Source organism: Hippoglossus hippoglossus, chromosome 19 (genome assembly GCF_009819705.1).
Source record: "Hippoglossus hippoglossus isolate fHipHip1 chromosome 19, fHipHip1.pri, whole genome shotgun sequence".
NCBI lineage: Eukaryota > Metazoa > Chordata > Actinopteri > Pleuronectiformes > Pleuronectidae > Hippoglossus > Hippoglossus hippoglossus.
In genome coordinates this window covers 3,626,467-3,643,508 of record NC_047169.1, presented here as the reverse complement: position 1 = coordinate 3,643,508, position 17,042 = coordinate 3,626,467, and the positions used below count along the sequence as shown (strand labels likewise).

General features: G+C 44.0%; 2 protein-coding genes across 3 annotated transcripts; both read left to right on the top strand.

Moving 5' to 3' along the window:
- The first annotated feature begins 288 nt into the window (after positions 1 to 288).
- On the top strand, positions 289 to 3,212 carry si:ch73-127m5.2 (uncharacterized protein LOC561202 homolog). Of its 2 annotated transcripts, none has more exons than XM_034570944.1 (5): positions 289 to 565; positions 1,334 to 1,984; positions 2,065 to 2,265; positions 2,347 to 2,476; positions 2,565 to 3,212. In XM_034570944.1, exons 2-5 carry the CDS (start codon positions 1,591 to 1,593, stop codon positions 3,034 to 3,036), a joined length of 1,197 nt encoding a protein of 398 aa, XP_034426835.1. In that variant the 5' UTR covers positions 289 to 565; positions 1,334 to 1,590; the 3' UTR covers positions 3,037 to 3,212. The 2 variants fall into 2 exon arrangements, with proteins under 2 accessions (XP_034426835.1, XP_034426836.1); XM_034570945.1 differs by having other exon boundaries at positions 408 to 533.
- A 2,157-nt stretch (positions 3,213 to 5,369) lies between these two features.
- Positions 5,370 to 9,716, top strand: si:dkey-21e13.3 (uncharacterized protein LOC100150043 homolog). The gene is made up of 5 exons (XM_034571479.1): positions 5,370 to 5,469; positions 7,394 to 7,501; positions 8,164 to 8,286; positions 8,379 to 8,504; positions 8,901 to 9,716. Exons 1-5 carry the CDS (start codon positions 5,370 to 5,372, stop codon positions 9,371 to 9,373), a joined length of 930 nt encoding a protein of 309 aa, XP_034427370.1. The 3' UTR covers positions 9,374 to 9,716.
- Positions 9,717 to 17,042: the final 7,326 nt, after the last annotated feature.

The following is a 17,042-nucleotide window of genomic DNA, read 5'->3' as shown; positions in this document are numbered from 1 at the left end:
ATGTCCGGTGCTTAAAAATACATTAAAATACAATCAAATTAAGTTGTAAATATTGCTTTGCGTTTGATGCAGAGTTGAGGAGCCACTTATTAGGATTATTAGGAAAGAATTTATAAAGAATTTTAAATCTTTCTCAACCTAATAAAAGTTCTTAAAATATCCACTTTCTTGAACTGTTACACTTTCATAAATTTTTTTATTATATTTTTAATCAAGTCTGAATGTGAAAATGTCTCAAAACACAGAAATGAGAAGAAATGTTATTCTTTTGTCTGTGGGAAAGCCTGAGCCGGAAGTACCGCCTCCTGCACTCGACTGACACCCCTCTCGTCCAATGACCGATCGCGGGCTGTGTGACTGATGCGTGGATCGACCAATGAGCGGCGGGATTACGGCTCCGGAGCGGAAGTGCACGCAGAGCTGATTTGCAACCCGCCGGAACCAAAGCGGAGACGGAGGGAAAATGTCGCTGGCGTCGTCGCGGACCGTTCTAGGATCAGTGTCCTGTTAGGAGGCTCCAGGCGGCGGCTCCGGTGAGTGGGACCCGGCACCAGTTGCACCCAAGGTGAGCGGCTCTCAGGCAGACCCGTCCGGGCCAGAACCGCCGTGTGTCCGGGGCGAGCAGCGTCTCAGGCCCGCTGCAGAAACACAGACACAACAGCCTCAACCGCCGGCGGCCATGATGGATTCCATCTATTATCAAATGTTGTAAAACTGAAAAGTGTTTAATTGATTTTAATTAACCTCAGTGAGGATGAAACACGTTGAACAACACGTGGAGACGAGGCAGCATTTATTGTCATTTAAATAAAGTTATTAGTTTGTATATTTACGTCACTTAAGCCATAAAGTTAATATGGTGGTTAAATTATTATTATTAAATTTAGAGTTTGTCGTCTTGACCAATCACAGACGTTTCTTCTCCACAGGCATCATGGGAAATAATTCAGTATCGTACAAAATGCTGAACATATTTTGGGCAAAGTTATCGCACAAAAGACATCCGATTAAAAAGCAATAACAATAAACAAACAATGAATGAATAAGTTGTTTTAAAATATATAGTACGTTCATAAAATACATAGCTAGATAAACGAGTTTCCGCTGGGAAGAAGAAATGCGTAAAAAACTGACGCACAGTCCGTATTCATGTACATCATCACATTAAGCGTAAACGGGGCGATGATCAATATTTTTACTATACTGATTATTATAACTCCCAACACTGGCACTAAAAGATGAAATCGTCGCACTTTATTTGGAATTTTTGTATTATTGATCGCTGAAAGCTTTTGTCTCTAACCATGAATTTTTCTCGACTTTTCTCTTTCAGACGGAAACCTCTGCTGCGGTGTTGCCATGAGTGATTTAATCTTTTTACAGAGAAAGTGAAAAGCCCCAACAGTTTCAATGTGGGAAAGTTAGCAGTCAGCTTACCTCCCTCTATCGTCAGGTCAGCTTTAACCATAACCCTTTAAAAAGAGGAAGGTGTGCTGTAACACTACATGGGCCTCTGAGGCCACCTGATCTGATAATTACAGCCTCTGGAGCCTCCTCTCTCAGCTCGAAGGTTAAAACGTCAGGAAAGCCATGGACCAAACCACCAGGGTTGTGGGTGTGGATGCCCAGGGGAACATGCTTTTCACGGTGGTGAAGCCAGTAATGGGCATCTTCCAAGTTCCTTCAGAACAAGCCGGCAGCGTAGTACAAGGTGGCATGGACCTCCAGGGTTTATCTGAGAACACGCTGGTCCTCCCTCAAATGCAGGGCCAGGCTCTGCTCGATCAGAACCATGTGGAGATGCACCACATGCAGCCTCACATGCAGCCTCAGATGCAGGTTTCGGCCCCCGTCCATACCGAAGATGTGTCGCAGAATCAGGAGACGCCACCGAACCCCAGCACAAATTCAGTGTCTGGGACCCAGATGCCCTTCGCAGAGGTGTCCTCCCTACTGGATCCCAACATGAAGGGATCTAAAGCTCGTAAGTGGCCATTTGTTTGAAGACTTTACCTCCTGAATGTTTAACAAACTAACGTCTTCCCCGTGTTTCTCTACTTTCAGGGAAGTATCTCATCTCGTATAATGAAATCAAACGGCGCCTGCAGGACCCGGAGAAGATGTCCCTGCGCTCGTTGGCAGCGTACACTCGTGTCAGCAGAGGCCCAGCCAGCAAGAAAACACTTCTTGAGTCACTTAATGTTCTCGGCCTCACTCCGAGCACAACTACCTCCGTATCCTCCTCGTTCTCCAAACTCACAGAAGGTAACGTGTGTGATTAAAATCTGAGAACATGGAGTAACAGTACAAGACTCTACAAGTGTTTTGATGTGTGTATTTTCTCAGGCGACACCAGGGCTTTGTGTGAAGATATGAAAGATTTCTCCCAGGACTACATTGATTACAGTAACATGGCGAAGCAGCTCATCCCAGAGACCAATACAGTTCAACACTGGTCCAAAATGATTGAAACCAAGTACGTACTGTATGTTCTCAGTGGAACTTGAGCTTTCAATCCTGTTCTTGATAAAAAATATTAATAACACGCTCTTTTTTCCTCTTAGGAACCACCTCGAGGATATGAGGAAATGTTTCAGGGACCCGGTCAACAGTGGTGCGTTTGACAATGTCACTCACGGCCTCGGCCTGGGGATGTTGGATGTCGCACTGGACATGATCATTATGGTGATCGAACAGCAGATCCGCATCTTGTCTGGTGCAGCGGCATCAGACCCAGTCGACACCGGTCCGCCGATGCGCCGTATCCGCAGGCGCCACCGTAAAACCCACTTAAATAACATGGAGACGCCTCACAAGGTGACTGGGGGGGTCAAAGACCAAGGGAAGGTCATTTCCAAAGGAAAGGGGCGAGGCAAAGCCAGGAAGAAAACAAGACAGGAAACCGTGGCGGTCGGTGCAGTGGAAACACCAGCAGAGCAGTACAAGCCAGACGATGTGGAGGGTAACGTCCTCACACTGGTTTCTGTGGGATATGAGACGGTTTCCACTGGGCTCAACGCAGCTGGAACTGTTTGACCACTGGTCACACAATAGGTCAAAGGGACCAATTACAGTCCCATTCAAAGAGACACAGCAGCGGGACAGTCGGCACAAGTTGAGGTTCATTGAGCTCCCATGAAGACGAGCACAGTTGTAGTGAGCTCAGCATCGCAGTGTAAAAACTGTGTCCCAATTCAGGGGCCTGCATCCTACAGAGGCTGCATCTGAAGACTGGCTGCGTCACAGCAGTGTCACTGAGATGTCCAATCGTCCTTTAAATGCGTCCTTTCATTCCTAAAAAACGAAGGATCCGACAGGTGGATCCTTCTCGGGCCAACTTCCTCCAGGATTCATCGTGTGCCGGTGGTTGAGCTCGAAATAGCTAACGATGCAGTGGGAAGAGCGAGACAAGCTGGTGACTTGAAATTCTCCGTAGACTAGACTGTCTCTGTCCTGTGAAGGATGCCGTCCCTGGACCGGGACACAGATAATGTCACATGTTGGAGTCCGCTGGAGGCAGCTGGAGGCAGCAGCAGGGAGTTAGCTTTACTTAGCAGAAAGACTGGAAACAGGGAAGCAGATAACGTTCGCTTTAAATTTCAAACAACTGGCGTCACTTCAGAAGTTGCCTTGGCCGTGACACAGAGTTTTACTCTCGATTGGAAGCAGCCCCTCAGCACTGCACAGATGATTTCCAAACTAATTAATAATTGGCATTATTTTCAGTTTCGTTATTAGGTCAACGTGTCTTGAATGGAAACCCTGCTAATCAATCTCAAAAACCAAAGCATAAAAAAAGCAATTAGTGTTTTACAGGCAGGTTTTATGTAACAAGCTGACTCTTCAATGTTTGATATATAAAGTGTTTAGTTAGTCCGATTTGTTTCCTAAGAGCCAGGCTATTTGTTTGCCCCTGCTTCCCGTCTTTTGCTAAGCTAAGCTAAGCTAACCAGCTGCTGTGACATGTGACAGATGTGGATCTCCATCTTCTCATCTGACAGTTGGCAAAATTGCGATTAAGCACATTTCCTGAAATGTTGAACCCTTTCATTAAGTGACTCTTTCTTTAGTAGGTTTTGTATGTATTTCGATGTATAAACTGAATCCTGTCACATTATATTTTCCTGCCTTAGGTTTTTTTTTAGCGAACAGACAAACCAAGGAATGTAAACACATTGTTCTTGCACAAGTACAGTTCACAGTTAATATCACAGGTCTTGATTATTATTATTGTTTTGCCGGTCTCCTGTTACCCTCTTTTATTTATTGTTTAGATTTCCAGTGCTGTCGTTCTGTACTAGAGTGATGGAAATAATGTCTGTCTGTTTTTACTGGAGTAAAATATGAAGATTTAATTTTCATAACTTTGTGAATCTGTTATTGTGAGAGAAAGATTTCACAGATCGAGCTCGGTTTGAATCTGTTGATCCCTGAGACAAAATAGGAGAGAATCATTTCAAACGTATAATTTCACAATTTAAGAATAAAAACTGATATGAGAAACCTTCCAGGTTACAGATCATTAACGCTCGGTCTCAATCTTTCTCTTTCTCTAATCAAGACTCTACAGGTTTTCTATTTGTGTTGTAACACCTCCCTCTCGTGGGCACTTCAGGGAACATCACATCAAATGAATGTGTCGAGAGCTGGTAACAATCCCATCTGACGTCAGGCAGAGTTTCTCAATGAAACAGAAAAATTGCAGCTGTTGATAAATAGATAAACAGTTTGCATCAGATCATCAGAGTGTTTGTTTTTCTCTGGTGAGAACACAAGCAAGAAAACGAACGAACCCTGTTCCTGGGTTATTTTAAGAGAACAAAGTCCAACTTCATGCATCTTCATGATCAGGATGAAGATGCATGAAGAAAATCACAATCAGACCAAAAACCTTCAATCATGTTTACACGTGGGCAGAAACCTGATGCCCACCGGTGTGTGTTGTTTTGGCTGAAAGGCATTGTGGGAGATTTTTTTTATGTATGAACTCAGCAGAGTCAGCCAAGTGCTAATACCTTTACTTCATACACACACACACACACACACAGGGTGGGGGGGAGTGTGCTATAAATCCTTCAGCAGCTTTACTGAGGATTTTCTCCGTATTAACCCTGAGAACCAGCTGGAGAATAAGGAAGGAAGGCGTGCTGAATGAAAACAGATACTTTTATTTATTATTATATTACTTAAAGCAGTGTGGGTGAGGTGAGATGCAGAGAAGGTGGGTTTTCTCAAGCTGATGCCCCCCAAAAGAAAAGAAATCTCCAAAGAACAAATCAGCAGAAAGAATAAACGAGGATGCACGAAGATGTGTTTTGCGTGAAGATGTGGACCTGAGAAGGTTTTCAGAGACGACAGCGTGGATCAGGATGGGACACTCCAACGTGCCTCCCACCTACAGCTGCTCTCGTCCACAGATGGACACGTGCAGGTCCAGTGGACTGAAGCCGTACACGGTCAGCTGCAACGGTGAGTTCAGCACCGCCATGACTGTGACATGGTCATCAGATCATGTGACACGTAACATCTTCATTCAGGACACACTTTGTTTCATGTTCACATAATTAGACTTTGACTCAGTCACTTGTTCATCACACACTGATTTCCATGACTCCTTAATTAGCAGGGAATTATCCAATGTCTGCTGTGTTAAAGTATTAGTTTCTTTAATATTTAAATAGTTTTAACCACCATCCACACAGCTGCTGTTTTGAATTCATTTCTGTGATATACAAAAAATCATCTTGAACATTTTCTGGTTCACCTCACTGGACCTTGAATTATCACTTAAATCCTGGTTTAACCACAAACTGTATCATAACTTGAATTCAGAAAATTAACATGATTTTTTAATCTAAACATAAATGTAAATTGTTTTCTATATAGTTTATTCTATAAAGTGAAAGGTTTCATATCAGGAAATTTAAATGCAGACACTGAAATGTCTGTAAAAGACAAACTGATAAATCGTCCGGACTCCAACTTAAAGCTTATTGATATTTCTCCACATGCTTCATGCATCTGGGGAAACACCGACCACACGACTCCTCACTCTGTGTCACTCTGTGTTAGTTCATTCAATGTCCACTCATGAGAGAATTGGTTTGGCAATGGGAGGATTTTATGTTGACAGAGCATCAGGGAAAATGTGACCAGGAATTTGAACATGTTTGATTTATTTCCACTGGTGTTTAAACAGAATTTAATTGAATGGATTTCAGAATTAACCTCGGATCAGGCATCTGGTAAATAGTGAATCATCAGTGGCTCCATCCGGGGACGGATGATTATCATATAAGTTCATGCAGACGTTTGTGGTGACCTGACTTTTCCTGCAGCACCGTGAGGTTGACATTTGTGGTTGTATCTCTACTACTGGATATGAATAACTTTTCATCTAGAGCCATAACAATCACAGTTTCTACTTTAATAAAAAAAACAATACCTGCAGAACTGGTACGATTCCCATCAGCCTGATTAGGAAATGTAAGCACAGCACTGCTGCACATCAACATGTTGTCACTGACAGCGCTTAAGCATGTTGGCAAAGCAGCGCTGCTGTAAGTACACACTCACACAGCTGCTGGCGTGTCGGCTGCACTTTAATCTTGTTTTCTTTTGCACCACAAAGACCAACAACCCGTCAGGAACAGCTCAGGTCTAATCCAGAGAGGGAGCCCACATCTGGATGTTTCTACAAGAAGCAACACAGTGCATCTTAGTTCACGTTCTTTTAATTATTCTCTGTTCTCAGTTATTATTTAGTCCTACTGAAAATGTAGTGTAGGTCTTCATTTTAATGGAGAAAGTGTATGAAAGCATCCAAACTTGATAAGAACTAGATGCTGGACAGAAGCCACAAAAACCTGGGAGATAAGAAATGTCTTTTAATTTTGTCCCAGAGTGGAAGCATCAACTTGTGTGTGCACATTAATACCATAAACTGTAAATAAAGATGGATGACATATTTCCACTTCCTCCCAGTATCCAGAAATGAAGCCAAAATATCTGAGCAAGAGCATAATACCAGATTATGCTCATGACCACTTGCGAGTCAGTCTCAGCTGTCAATCACGATGTTTTACCCATATTTCTACAGCATCAAATAACTACGTAAAACCAAATTTATCAGAAACATCAACATGTACTTTGACTTTTTAGTTTGGTCGATGTCCCATCCACTAACATGCAGGAGGCGGGGGTTATGAGCAATACTGTAGCCAGCCACCAGGGGGCAGTTGATACGCTGTTAGGCTTCTCTTGGGGAGCTGTCACATCATCTGTCTTTATATTCAGTCTATAGATCATACATCAGTGTTTTCATGTCGTATGTGGTAAATGGTTTGATCCCTTTAATATGTCTCAGTTTATTTTATCTCTCATCTCGGCTCAGACAACCTGAACAACGCATTAGGGGCCATCAGAGTCCTTGGTCTGGAGCTGATCGAGCACGAACTGAAACCACATCTGAACACGGTGCTGGCCGACATTAAGGAGGGAAGTGAGTTCATCTACACTGATTTTCACTCTAACACAAATGTATTATCAGCTGTAGGATCCTTCAGGCCTCAGCGGGGACGCACACCCGCGAGACAACGTTAGATGTATCACAACCTGTCACAGGCTCGCTGCTGCAACCAGCAGTTCTCAGGGTTATTTTCTGTGTCACAACACGTCAGCTCATTTGATGAGATATGAATTGCAAAAAAAACGTACACAGCTCCGCCGCCACATGCCACACCGGTGTACCTTAAGACATCGCACCTCCCACTCCTGGTGGTAGCAGCACTATCGTAGCTGCTCCTTCTGAATGATGAAACGTGTAGAAAACCCACGGCTTCTGTGAAGGGATCAGGTGTGTGACAGTTGTAAGTCCGCGGCAGACGTTAAGCTGTATTTGTGTCTCCCAGCGAGAGAGCAACAGGGAGAGAGAGGCAGAAGAGGTAAACACAGGTCACAGCCATCAACGAGAGGAAAGATGGAAAACACTTAAAGTTTAAATCCAGAAACGTTCATTCCAAACATTAAAGCAACAAAACATTCAGGAACTACAGTTGCTAACATTTGGTTTATGTAGTTTCTTCTTCAGTCACATGAAGTTGGTCGTAGCAGGTCGTGGTTCTCGTACACTTACGCGTTGCGTGTAATCCCACTTGTGTCCAGAGAAAGGCGCTGCTGAGCAGGTGGTGGTCAGCGGGATCCTGCCGATCCTGGCTCTGTCTCTGAGGACCAGAGGGCCCCTCACGCTGCTGACGGCAAAACTAGTGGCTGAACTCGCCAAGGAATGTAAGTCACTTCTCCAGATACACGCATAAACCGAGTTTCTTACTTTTAAATAAACTGTTTTAATCAGTAAGTTTAATTTTGTTTCCCTCCAGCTGTGGTTCGTAAAGGTTTTGGCGACGCAGGCCTGGTTACGGCTCTGCTGTCGGTGTTGATCAGCACAGACCAGGAGCTGCTCCTTCACGCCGCGAGGGCCATCTCACGCATGTCGTACGACAGCTGTAAGTGAAGGAAACCAGTTACAAATATCATCGTATCACAACGACGCTAGCAGTAGGCACGTTGCAGTTACAGCCCCTACCAACAGGGGGCTTGGAAACAAACCACAGACTGTACATAAAGATGGACGACATGACAGCTCCCAAAGGTGAAGCCAAAGCGATTGCCCCCCTGGTGGTCGGCTGCAGTATAGGTCATAAACCCTGCTTCCTCCATGTTAGCAGATAGGACAAGTACGTGTTAAGTTTTTTCTTTCTCAAAGATAGTGGTTATTTGACGCTATAAAAATGGCGTGATACCTTTTGATTGACAGCTGAGACTGACTTCACGTATAGCAACGTTTATAAAACATTTACAAGTTAATTTAACACACTCTGAACGATTATTTTCTCCTTCAGCGAAGCAGCAGGAGCTGTTACTGCGTCGAGGTGCGGTGCCTCGGCTCGTCGCCATCCTGCTTCGTTTCCCCGACAAGGAGCCTCTGGAGGAGGTTTGCCTTCAGGCCCTGTGCAGCGTCAGCGGCATGGGGGTGGCGGAGGAGGCCGGGATGGTCTGGGAGAGGGGAGCGTCCGTGAGGCCGGACGAGTCGGTGTTCCACGGCGTCTCTCCTCACACGTGTGGCTTTGCTTCTTCTGTGATTCTGGTGCGAGTGTCTCGATGGGCGCCGGGTCAACACGCGGTCAACATCGAGGTCTTCCAGCGCTGCTCCTCCTCTTTCTGGAACCTTCACGGGAACCAGCGGACTGCTCGCTGGTTCCCCCTCTCCAGTTGGGAGAGTTGTTCAAATCTGTACAAGATGATCAAGTTCCCAGGGAGGAGTGTTCCTTGGACAAAAGGTCTGAAAACTCGCATGTTCCACACTTTTCTCTGACGGAGGAAATGATGACTGAACTGACAAAACCTCTCTGATCTCACCACTGATCCTTGATATTCACCAACACACCATGAATGTTTACAGCCAATAAACCTGCACATGCACACTAGGATTTCTTTGTCTGTGCTCCTGTTGTTTTGGTTTTATAACAACATAGTTTATATGTATTTCCTCCTTACTGTTGTTATTCCTTGGCTCAGTTTGTAAGTACAATAGTTCACTTTTCCAACATGCACCTGCTTCCAGTACAACCCAGTTGGTGGCAGTTCATTTTAACTGGTCGAGCTCTTAGGGGACGATGATGTTCTGTTTGGTTTCTGTGCAAATAGTTAAATCAGACATAAGGAAAAAAAGCAAAACAAAAAAACAAGAAAACCATAATAATGGTGTTTGAAAAATTATGAATTTATATCCTCGGCAGCTATTTCCACTTTATGATTTTTTTTTATTATAGATCATTCGATTTGAACATTTTTGATTATTTGACTCGAACTTTAAATAAAAAATGTTTAACATTTAATGTGTGTGTGTCTGAACAGCAGATCAACTTGTAGATAAATGTTATATTGTCCGGTATCAGGGGCAACTCTTTAAATATTGTTTGCACACAAGTAACATGTACTGGATAATATCGTACTTCGTATAGTACTTGAATCACGACCTACCAGAGTATATAGAACTGTTGTCATTTACATATCATTTATCAGGTACCGTTGTTTATGTTTCTCTTTCATTCACATAATCTTTTTCAACATTTTTCTAAATCTATTTTTTCGTATTTTGTGCACACGAGTATATGTGGTGTTACTTGTCTATCTGCAGCTCTTCCTCTATCACACATCACATCACGGCACCGTGTCTGTGCTCTGTAACCTAATTTGTTCGAGTACTATTTGTGTGAAACTTTGTGAAAGTGCGTCGGGTCACCCACTCTTAACCTCAACCAGCGCTCCAACCTCCCACAGGCGCTGCGTTGACAGGAGCCTCAAATGGCGGCGAGCTGCGAGCCCCACAAACGATCCCTCCCAGAAACCCCTGCTCCTGCTAAACGCTCGGCTGCTCGTGTGCCGCACTTCGCTCTGTAATTTGATTCAAATGGGTTTTGGACTCCAGGGGAATACGTTACTATGGAAGTTGTGAGAACGCAGACAGACGGAAAAACCCAGCGAGGACACAGGCTAATGGCTCCGGGGCTTAAACTCGCTCCACCTAAATGTAACAGTGTGGTTTTAGAGTTTGAGGGAGTCTTTGATGTGTCCTTTCAAGTCGTCCACTAACAAACATGCACATTCATCCTGAACTGACTCTTCTCTCACTCACTGACTTTCAGATTCAGAGTTTGGAAGCAGCTTGACAGGCGACCACTAGATGGCGTGTATGTGCTTTGTGGAAACCATTGCACGGTGTCCAAATGAAAGAAACGGAAGTTTGTGACTTTGCACGTGCCCGAACACATGGACTGAGTCTAATAACGACGAGCGGTGGAAAATCTCTGATATTTACATGGATTTAATTGGTTTGCTTTCCCCCCGCTGATATGAAAGCTGTTTGTGGTCGTGTCTGAGTTAAATTGAACGCCTGCCCTTTGATTGTAAATCTGTTAAATAGAAAATGCCAACACAAAGACACCAGTGCATCCCTCTTCCTTTAATTATCTCTCTTATTGGTTCCATCCGGCTCCGGGGCGTCCAAACGTGGGGGCACGTCCTCTAATCAATCCAAACTTTATTACTCAGGGAGACACTTAAATATTTGATGTGACAGAGATGAGACGTTAGAATTATTTACAGGTAGAGAAGAAACCGTATTCTGACTGACTCGACTGTCCTCTGGGGGAAATCTGGTTCACTAGGCCCTGGTTTTTATTTTGATCTGCACCATATTTCACACACTCATAAATTTCAGTCCTCTAAACATAAATAATTGTTTTCATGAAGATCCATGAATCATTCTCTGAGAAATCAATGTGAATGTGGAAAAACATCCAAACAAACAAACAAATACAGATGAAAACCTCTACTTATATAATAATTTTCTTCTACATTCATTTCACAGAATCATGTATTTCATAATGTTTTTTTTTTTTAAATATATTTCATATTGAACATGTTGGAGCTGCAAATGTAAGAGGATATAAACATTATCTTACACCACAATCAAGTAAATAAACTGTTATTTTTCGTTGTCTTAGTCTTTGCGGGAACACGTGATGCTGCAGACGCGTGAAGAGTTAAATCAATCGCACCCTTCCCCGATGCAGGGAGAGGACTTATATTACTTTTAATATCCGACTCATTAATAATGCATGACGAACTTTGCATTATATGCCCTGAAACTCAGATAACACGGCTGAGGACTGTTTTATTGCTTGTCTTTGCAAATGAGTCATTTAGACTTTAATCCTCTTGTTGTTTCCTGCAGAAACAAGTGCGTGTAATTGCATTACGATTTCACGGTGCTCAGATTCTAATTGCTGCTTTCGTCATTTCTTCACTGTGGCCTCAGTTATTCTGAGCCTGTAGCATTTTTCAGTGGTAGACAACAGTCACCCACCGTGTTGACTCTCACACACACACACACACACAAGCTTTCTGGTTTGATAAGGACACACAAACAAACCACAAAGTGACACAGATATTCCTGAAAAGTCACACGTCAACATCTGCACACACACACACACAGACACACAACACGCAGGAGTGTGTGTTTTCCCTCCGGACAGTGGATGCAATCACTTTGAATCCTCTGGGTTTGGTTCTTGTCTTTGGAATAAAGGCAGTTTGATTGTCGAGCAGATAACACACACACACACACACACACACACACACACACACACACACACACACACACACACACACACCCTGATCCTCTCCCTCCACAAACCTCGTGACAGGCCGATGACAACCCTGATCAGCAGAGGCCCTGGATTAGTTTTAACCAATCAATGCTTCTGTCAAGTGCAAGTGAGTTCCTTCAGACAGCTCCTCTCCATTGTGCCGAGTGCCGTTGGACCTCGGAGAAGAGACCTGACGCCTGGAAATGCGTCTCCAGCAGCTCGGTCTCACGGGTCCATTGAGCAAGAAACGTCAAGAGGAATAGGTTTTACATGTCGTCTGCGAGTGCCGGGGAACGATATATAAACGCAGCTCATTTCATTCAATTAGCCTCAAACGACGAGTGCTTTATTTTATCAAGGAGTAAATCTGGTGAATGGATTAAAGAAGCAAATACAGTTTTTACTGTGTAAACTATACATGAAAATGCAAGTTCTATATATTTGTGGTTTGTGTCGTTTATAGTCTTTAATCACCAGTGCAGTGGCCGTTCTAATCCTGCCTGTTTGGAAATGGGAATTATATTTGTCTCACAAGGGTTTGATGACATGTTAGGAATCATTGCCTGTTTTGTATTTTAACATCCAGCCCCAAAAACTCCACATCAGTCATGTTCTATTCCTGACCTACAAATGCATCACCACCATTACCCTCCACAATCAACCACCTGCTGCCTTTACTCCACCCGCACCAGTGTCTAGACACCCGGGGGGGTTCCTGTCTCATCTCCCTCGTATATGAGCCTATGTCTCAATAAGGTCGCTGCACATCGATGGAGCATAATCACCAGAGACATTTTCTATTTTTAAGTGTTTTACTGTCGATTTGTCCTTTCATTCCAACACATGGAGTCACTCAGATGCCAACATTTAAATCAGAAGATGTCATTTTGAGCAAGAAAACAAACTGCGATGTTTGTGTAACAGTTAGAACAGTGAATTGAGATTTCATCCGAACGCCAACACGCTCGTGGTCACGGCACCGACCTGTATCGCGCTGCAGATGTTAAACTCAACACCAGAAAGTTCACCACGTGTCAGGCAGCTTATTTTTACCCGCAGATGTCAGAGAGCTGAACGCTTGGTTCAAACGCCGGCGCCTTCACTTCTATTTCTGTCGCGACATCACAGGCACAGATGTAGCTCGCTCCCGCTGCTCTGAGCGACAGAATAAGGCTGGAACTGGAACAGGAGACAACAACTACGACCAAACACAGAGGCCGAGCTTCAGGCACGTTCCTGTGTGTGTGTGTGTGTGTGTGTGTGTGTGTGTGTGTGTGTGTGTGTGTGTGTGTGTGTGTGTGTGTGTGTGTGTGTGTGTGTGTGGGTTAGTGGGATGGGAGGCCATCTGTCCCGGCCTATTACGTCCATCACAGGAGGTCCTATCCACACACACACACACACAGACGCAGGCACAACTTCATAGAGGTTGTGGCTCATAGACGGTTTCTAAAACGAGAGTGCATGACTAATAGTGGACATTATTTTCATGCACAGCGTTTTGTTTGCAGTCTTTTGAGGGAATATTGCAGCCTGACATCACCAGCAGGGGAAAGTGATAACACGGCGGAGGGACGGAGGACGACGGCAGATGGTTGATTGGAGATTATCGCTGTGGGAGGAAACACCGGGAAGCCAATTAGGGGAGGGGACAGTGGGGCACAGACGGTCAGAGGACCAATCAGAATCCTTCATGTTTGATCACATACTGGAGAGTTTTTGAATTTTCTATCCTGAATAATGATTATTGGCCAAAATAAATGCCCCACTTTTTAGTTTGGTCCATGTCCCATCCGCTAATATGGAGGAGGCAGCGATTGCAAATGTGCATGTTTATGTGTGTGCATTATCTCTGTCCAGGAGGTTATGTTTTCACCCCTGTCCCTTTTTTGGCTTGTTTGTTTTTAACACAAAAACTACAGGATTGATTTCCACGATCCAGAGATTTGCTCTTCGTGTTCTTCAACATCGTGAGATCGGACGTTTTTCAACATTTTCCTTGATTTCTCAGAGAAAAATTAATTAATCTTGATGATAAAAGTTCTAAAGAGCTCTACCGAGTAACATCCCAGTTCAAACCAGTGGTTAGACAGTTATTCAACGGTTTTAAGAGGGTGATTATAACTGGGACGTCCTCTTAATCAATGATAAGTTGACAGGAGAGTGTGTGTGTCTGTGTGTGTGGTAAAGATAGTGAGATTACAACAAGCAAAGAGACAGTCACAGATCCAGACTGAAAGACAGATGAGTCACACACTGAACAAACAGAAAAAAAGAAACAGCAGCAGCAGCAGCAGAGCGACAGACAGGAGTGAAAATAGAGCTGACTTTGACAAAAAAACATCAAAATGATGCTTGAACTTTCCTTTAAGCCTCGTCTCCTCTTTTCTCTCCGTTTACAACTTTGTGTCTCGTTTCGTTTTTTTTTTTCTTCTCCTCCTGCTTTCTGTGCCTGTTCCAGTAAAAGTCTCAGCTCCCCGTTTCCCCTCAGCCTGTGGGGGGTGCAGTACAGTATGAGCGGCTGTCATCCTGCTGAATAATGATGACAGTGCGAGTAAGTGTGGCCATCGCTTCAGCTCCTCTGACGGATAACTTCCTCCTGTTTGCGACACTGGTGCAGAAACAAAGGAGCCATTAAAATATACTTTCCACAGACGTGTGCGTGCACAAACAGCTCAAACAGAAAAATACAAATATTAGAAGTGAGACGCACACACACACGAGCTGCAGCACTGTTTGTCTGTTTTACAAATGTCAAGGCTTCCCCGGCACCACGAGTTTAGAGCTCAAGCTACGATACACGCACAAAACAAACTCTGGCTTCTATTCAAACTGAACGATCGCCGGCGTTAAACAGTGTCAAATACAAAATGCTGCGCAAACTCACGCCTGAGCCGCCTGGAGCCCGAGCAGGAGAGAGAGAGGCGCTGGTTCTGAGGAGGGCCAATTAGTCTCAGTGTGGTGGAAATAGGACGTGTCACTGGATGTGTGAAGGGCAGACAGAGCGAGTGAGAGCAGAGGCAGTGAGAGGGAAAGGCTTATGCTAATGTGTGTTTCATTGCTGCTCCTCGTTCTGGATCTGTTTGGCCCCGAGGAGTCAGAAACTGAGAGGGAGAACCACGTGTGACCCCTGGAGAAGCTCACAGGCGGACGCTGCTGTTTTCCAACCGTGAAGAATATTCTGATATTTAACTTTTCTGCAGGTTCAAGGTTCAAATTTAGTCTGGAAGCAAACTGGACAATTAGCTTCGGGTGAACAGAACAGATCATACGTGGAGGAAATGAATGTAAATACATGTAAAAACTCAGTTATTATGCAGTTATACACAGGTCTGACCGATGAGGCGTGCAAACATACATTGTATTTAGTCAACAGACTGTTAATAAAGATGGAAAACAAATTTCTACTTCCTCCCATCGTACAAAAACTAAGCTCCTGGATAAAGGTGCAGTCAATCATGACGTTTCACTCCGTTTCCTAGTGATTAAATAAGTAATTAAAACCAAACTCAGAGAAACATACATCAGAGTTATAAGAACTAACTAAAGTGACGTAGAACATCGTGCATCTAACGTGCAGTTTGGTCTATGCCCCGTTCACTAACATGGAGGAGGCGTGGTTTGGGATCTATGATTATTTGTTTAAGTTTTATTTTTCAATATTGGCTTAAAGTTTAGTTTATAGACATGCTAACACTTTCTAAACAGCATTGAAGTCTGGATTACCAGAGTTATTACAGCTCTTCCTGTGGGGGAACAATTTACAGCAGTTATTAAATAGTTGTAAACCACAAATGTCAACCACTAATGCAGCTAATGACTAATTTCCTTATAAAAGTCATGGCAACAAATGACACAAAACATTGTCTGTGTTCAAGCCAATGATCATATATCAATATATCTTGTATATCACCCAGGGAGAGTGTGAGTGATTGAGTGCGACTCTTCAGAAACCTTCTCGAGTCTTAATTCATTCATACATTACGGTGAAAAAAGCTTTTACCAGCGGCTGCAGACGATCTTTGATATCACCGAACAACACCACATTGATGCAAGCCTAATGGAGCTTAATGGAGCACACCTCCGTCTTTAAAACACCATCAACAAGTACAGGTGCCTCCTGATCAGAGCCGCCACTCCAGCATCGTCCCAGCCTCCCCCCAGACTGCGAGACAGAGCTGCCAGGATTCCCTCCTCGTCCTCCTCCTCCTCCTCTTCTTTTTTTATTTCCCCTCGTCTCGCCTGATCTGTCAGCGAGCGTCTCGCAGCCATCACTCTGTCTGACAGACGGACTATCTCCAAGTCGTCAGTCACTCCACTGCCTCTCTGCAGCCGTCATCTCCAGCCGGCAGGGACACCCCCTGCAACACAGCTGTCACGCCGCAAATGAAGAGAGGCCCCTCGTCTCCTGGAACCGGGGGAGCATGAGGAGAATATTCCTCCTGATTAAGGAGCCTCCCTTCTTATGTGGTCATTAGCATTGCTATCAGGGGTGAATTTTAATAGGATGAGGTCCGACCTTGAAGTTTCCTCGTGTATTTCTGCTTTAATAAGGTGTAACATGCTCTGGTGCTTTAACTACAGTGGCCAGATTCACAGCCAAAGCAAAGACATTTGATGTAAACATTTCTAAAAACATAAATTACTTCAGGGAAGACGGATGTTTAGAGCCGCTGGCAACAACATCATGGTTTTCAGGTAGAAAGGGTTAGAGAGCAGGTGATTGTCAGAGCAGCTTTCGTTTTTCCCGATCTACAAGACAAAACACAAAACAATTAATACAATACAAGTTAATAAATACAAAAAGCAAATGAATGAGTCTTAAAAAAGTCA

Excerpts from the sequence above, each read along its gene's own strand:
- si:ch73-127m5.2 (XM_034570944.1), top strand. The coding sequence starts at position 1,591 with ATGGACCAAACCACCAGGGTTGTGGGTGTGGATGCCCAGGGGAACATG. Across the intron at positions 2,266-2,346 it reads GTTCTCCAAACTCACAGAAG|GCGACACCAGGGCTTTGTGT; the intron begins GTAACGTGTGTG and ends GTATTTTCTCAG. Across the intron at positions 2,477-2,564 it reads TCCAAAATGATTGAAACCAA|GAACCACCTCGAGGATATGA; the intron begins GTACGTACTGTA and ends TTTTCCTCTTAG.
- si:dkey-21e13.3 (XM_034571479.1), top strand. The coding sequence starts at position 5,370 with ATGGGACACTCCAACGTGCCTCCCACCTACAGCTGCTCTCGTCCACAG. Across the intron at positions 5,470-7,393 it reads GTACACGGTCAGCTGCAACG|ACAACCTGAACAACGCATTA; the intron begins GTGAGTTCAGCA and ends ATCTCGGCTCAG. Across the intron at positions 8,505-8,900 it reads ACGCATGTCGTACGACAGCT|CGAAGCAGCAGGAGCTGTTA; the intron begins GTAAGTGAAGGA and ends TTTCTCCTTCAG.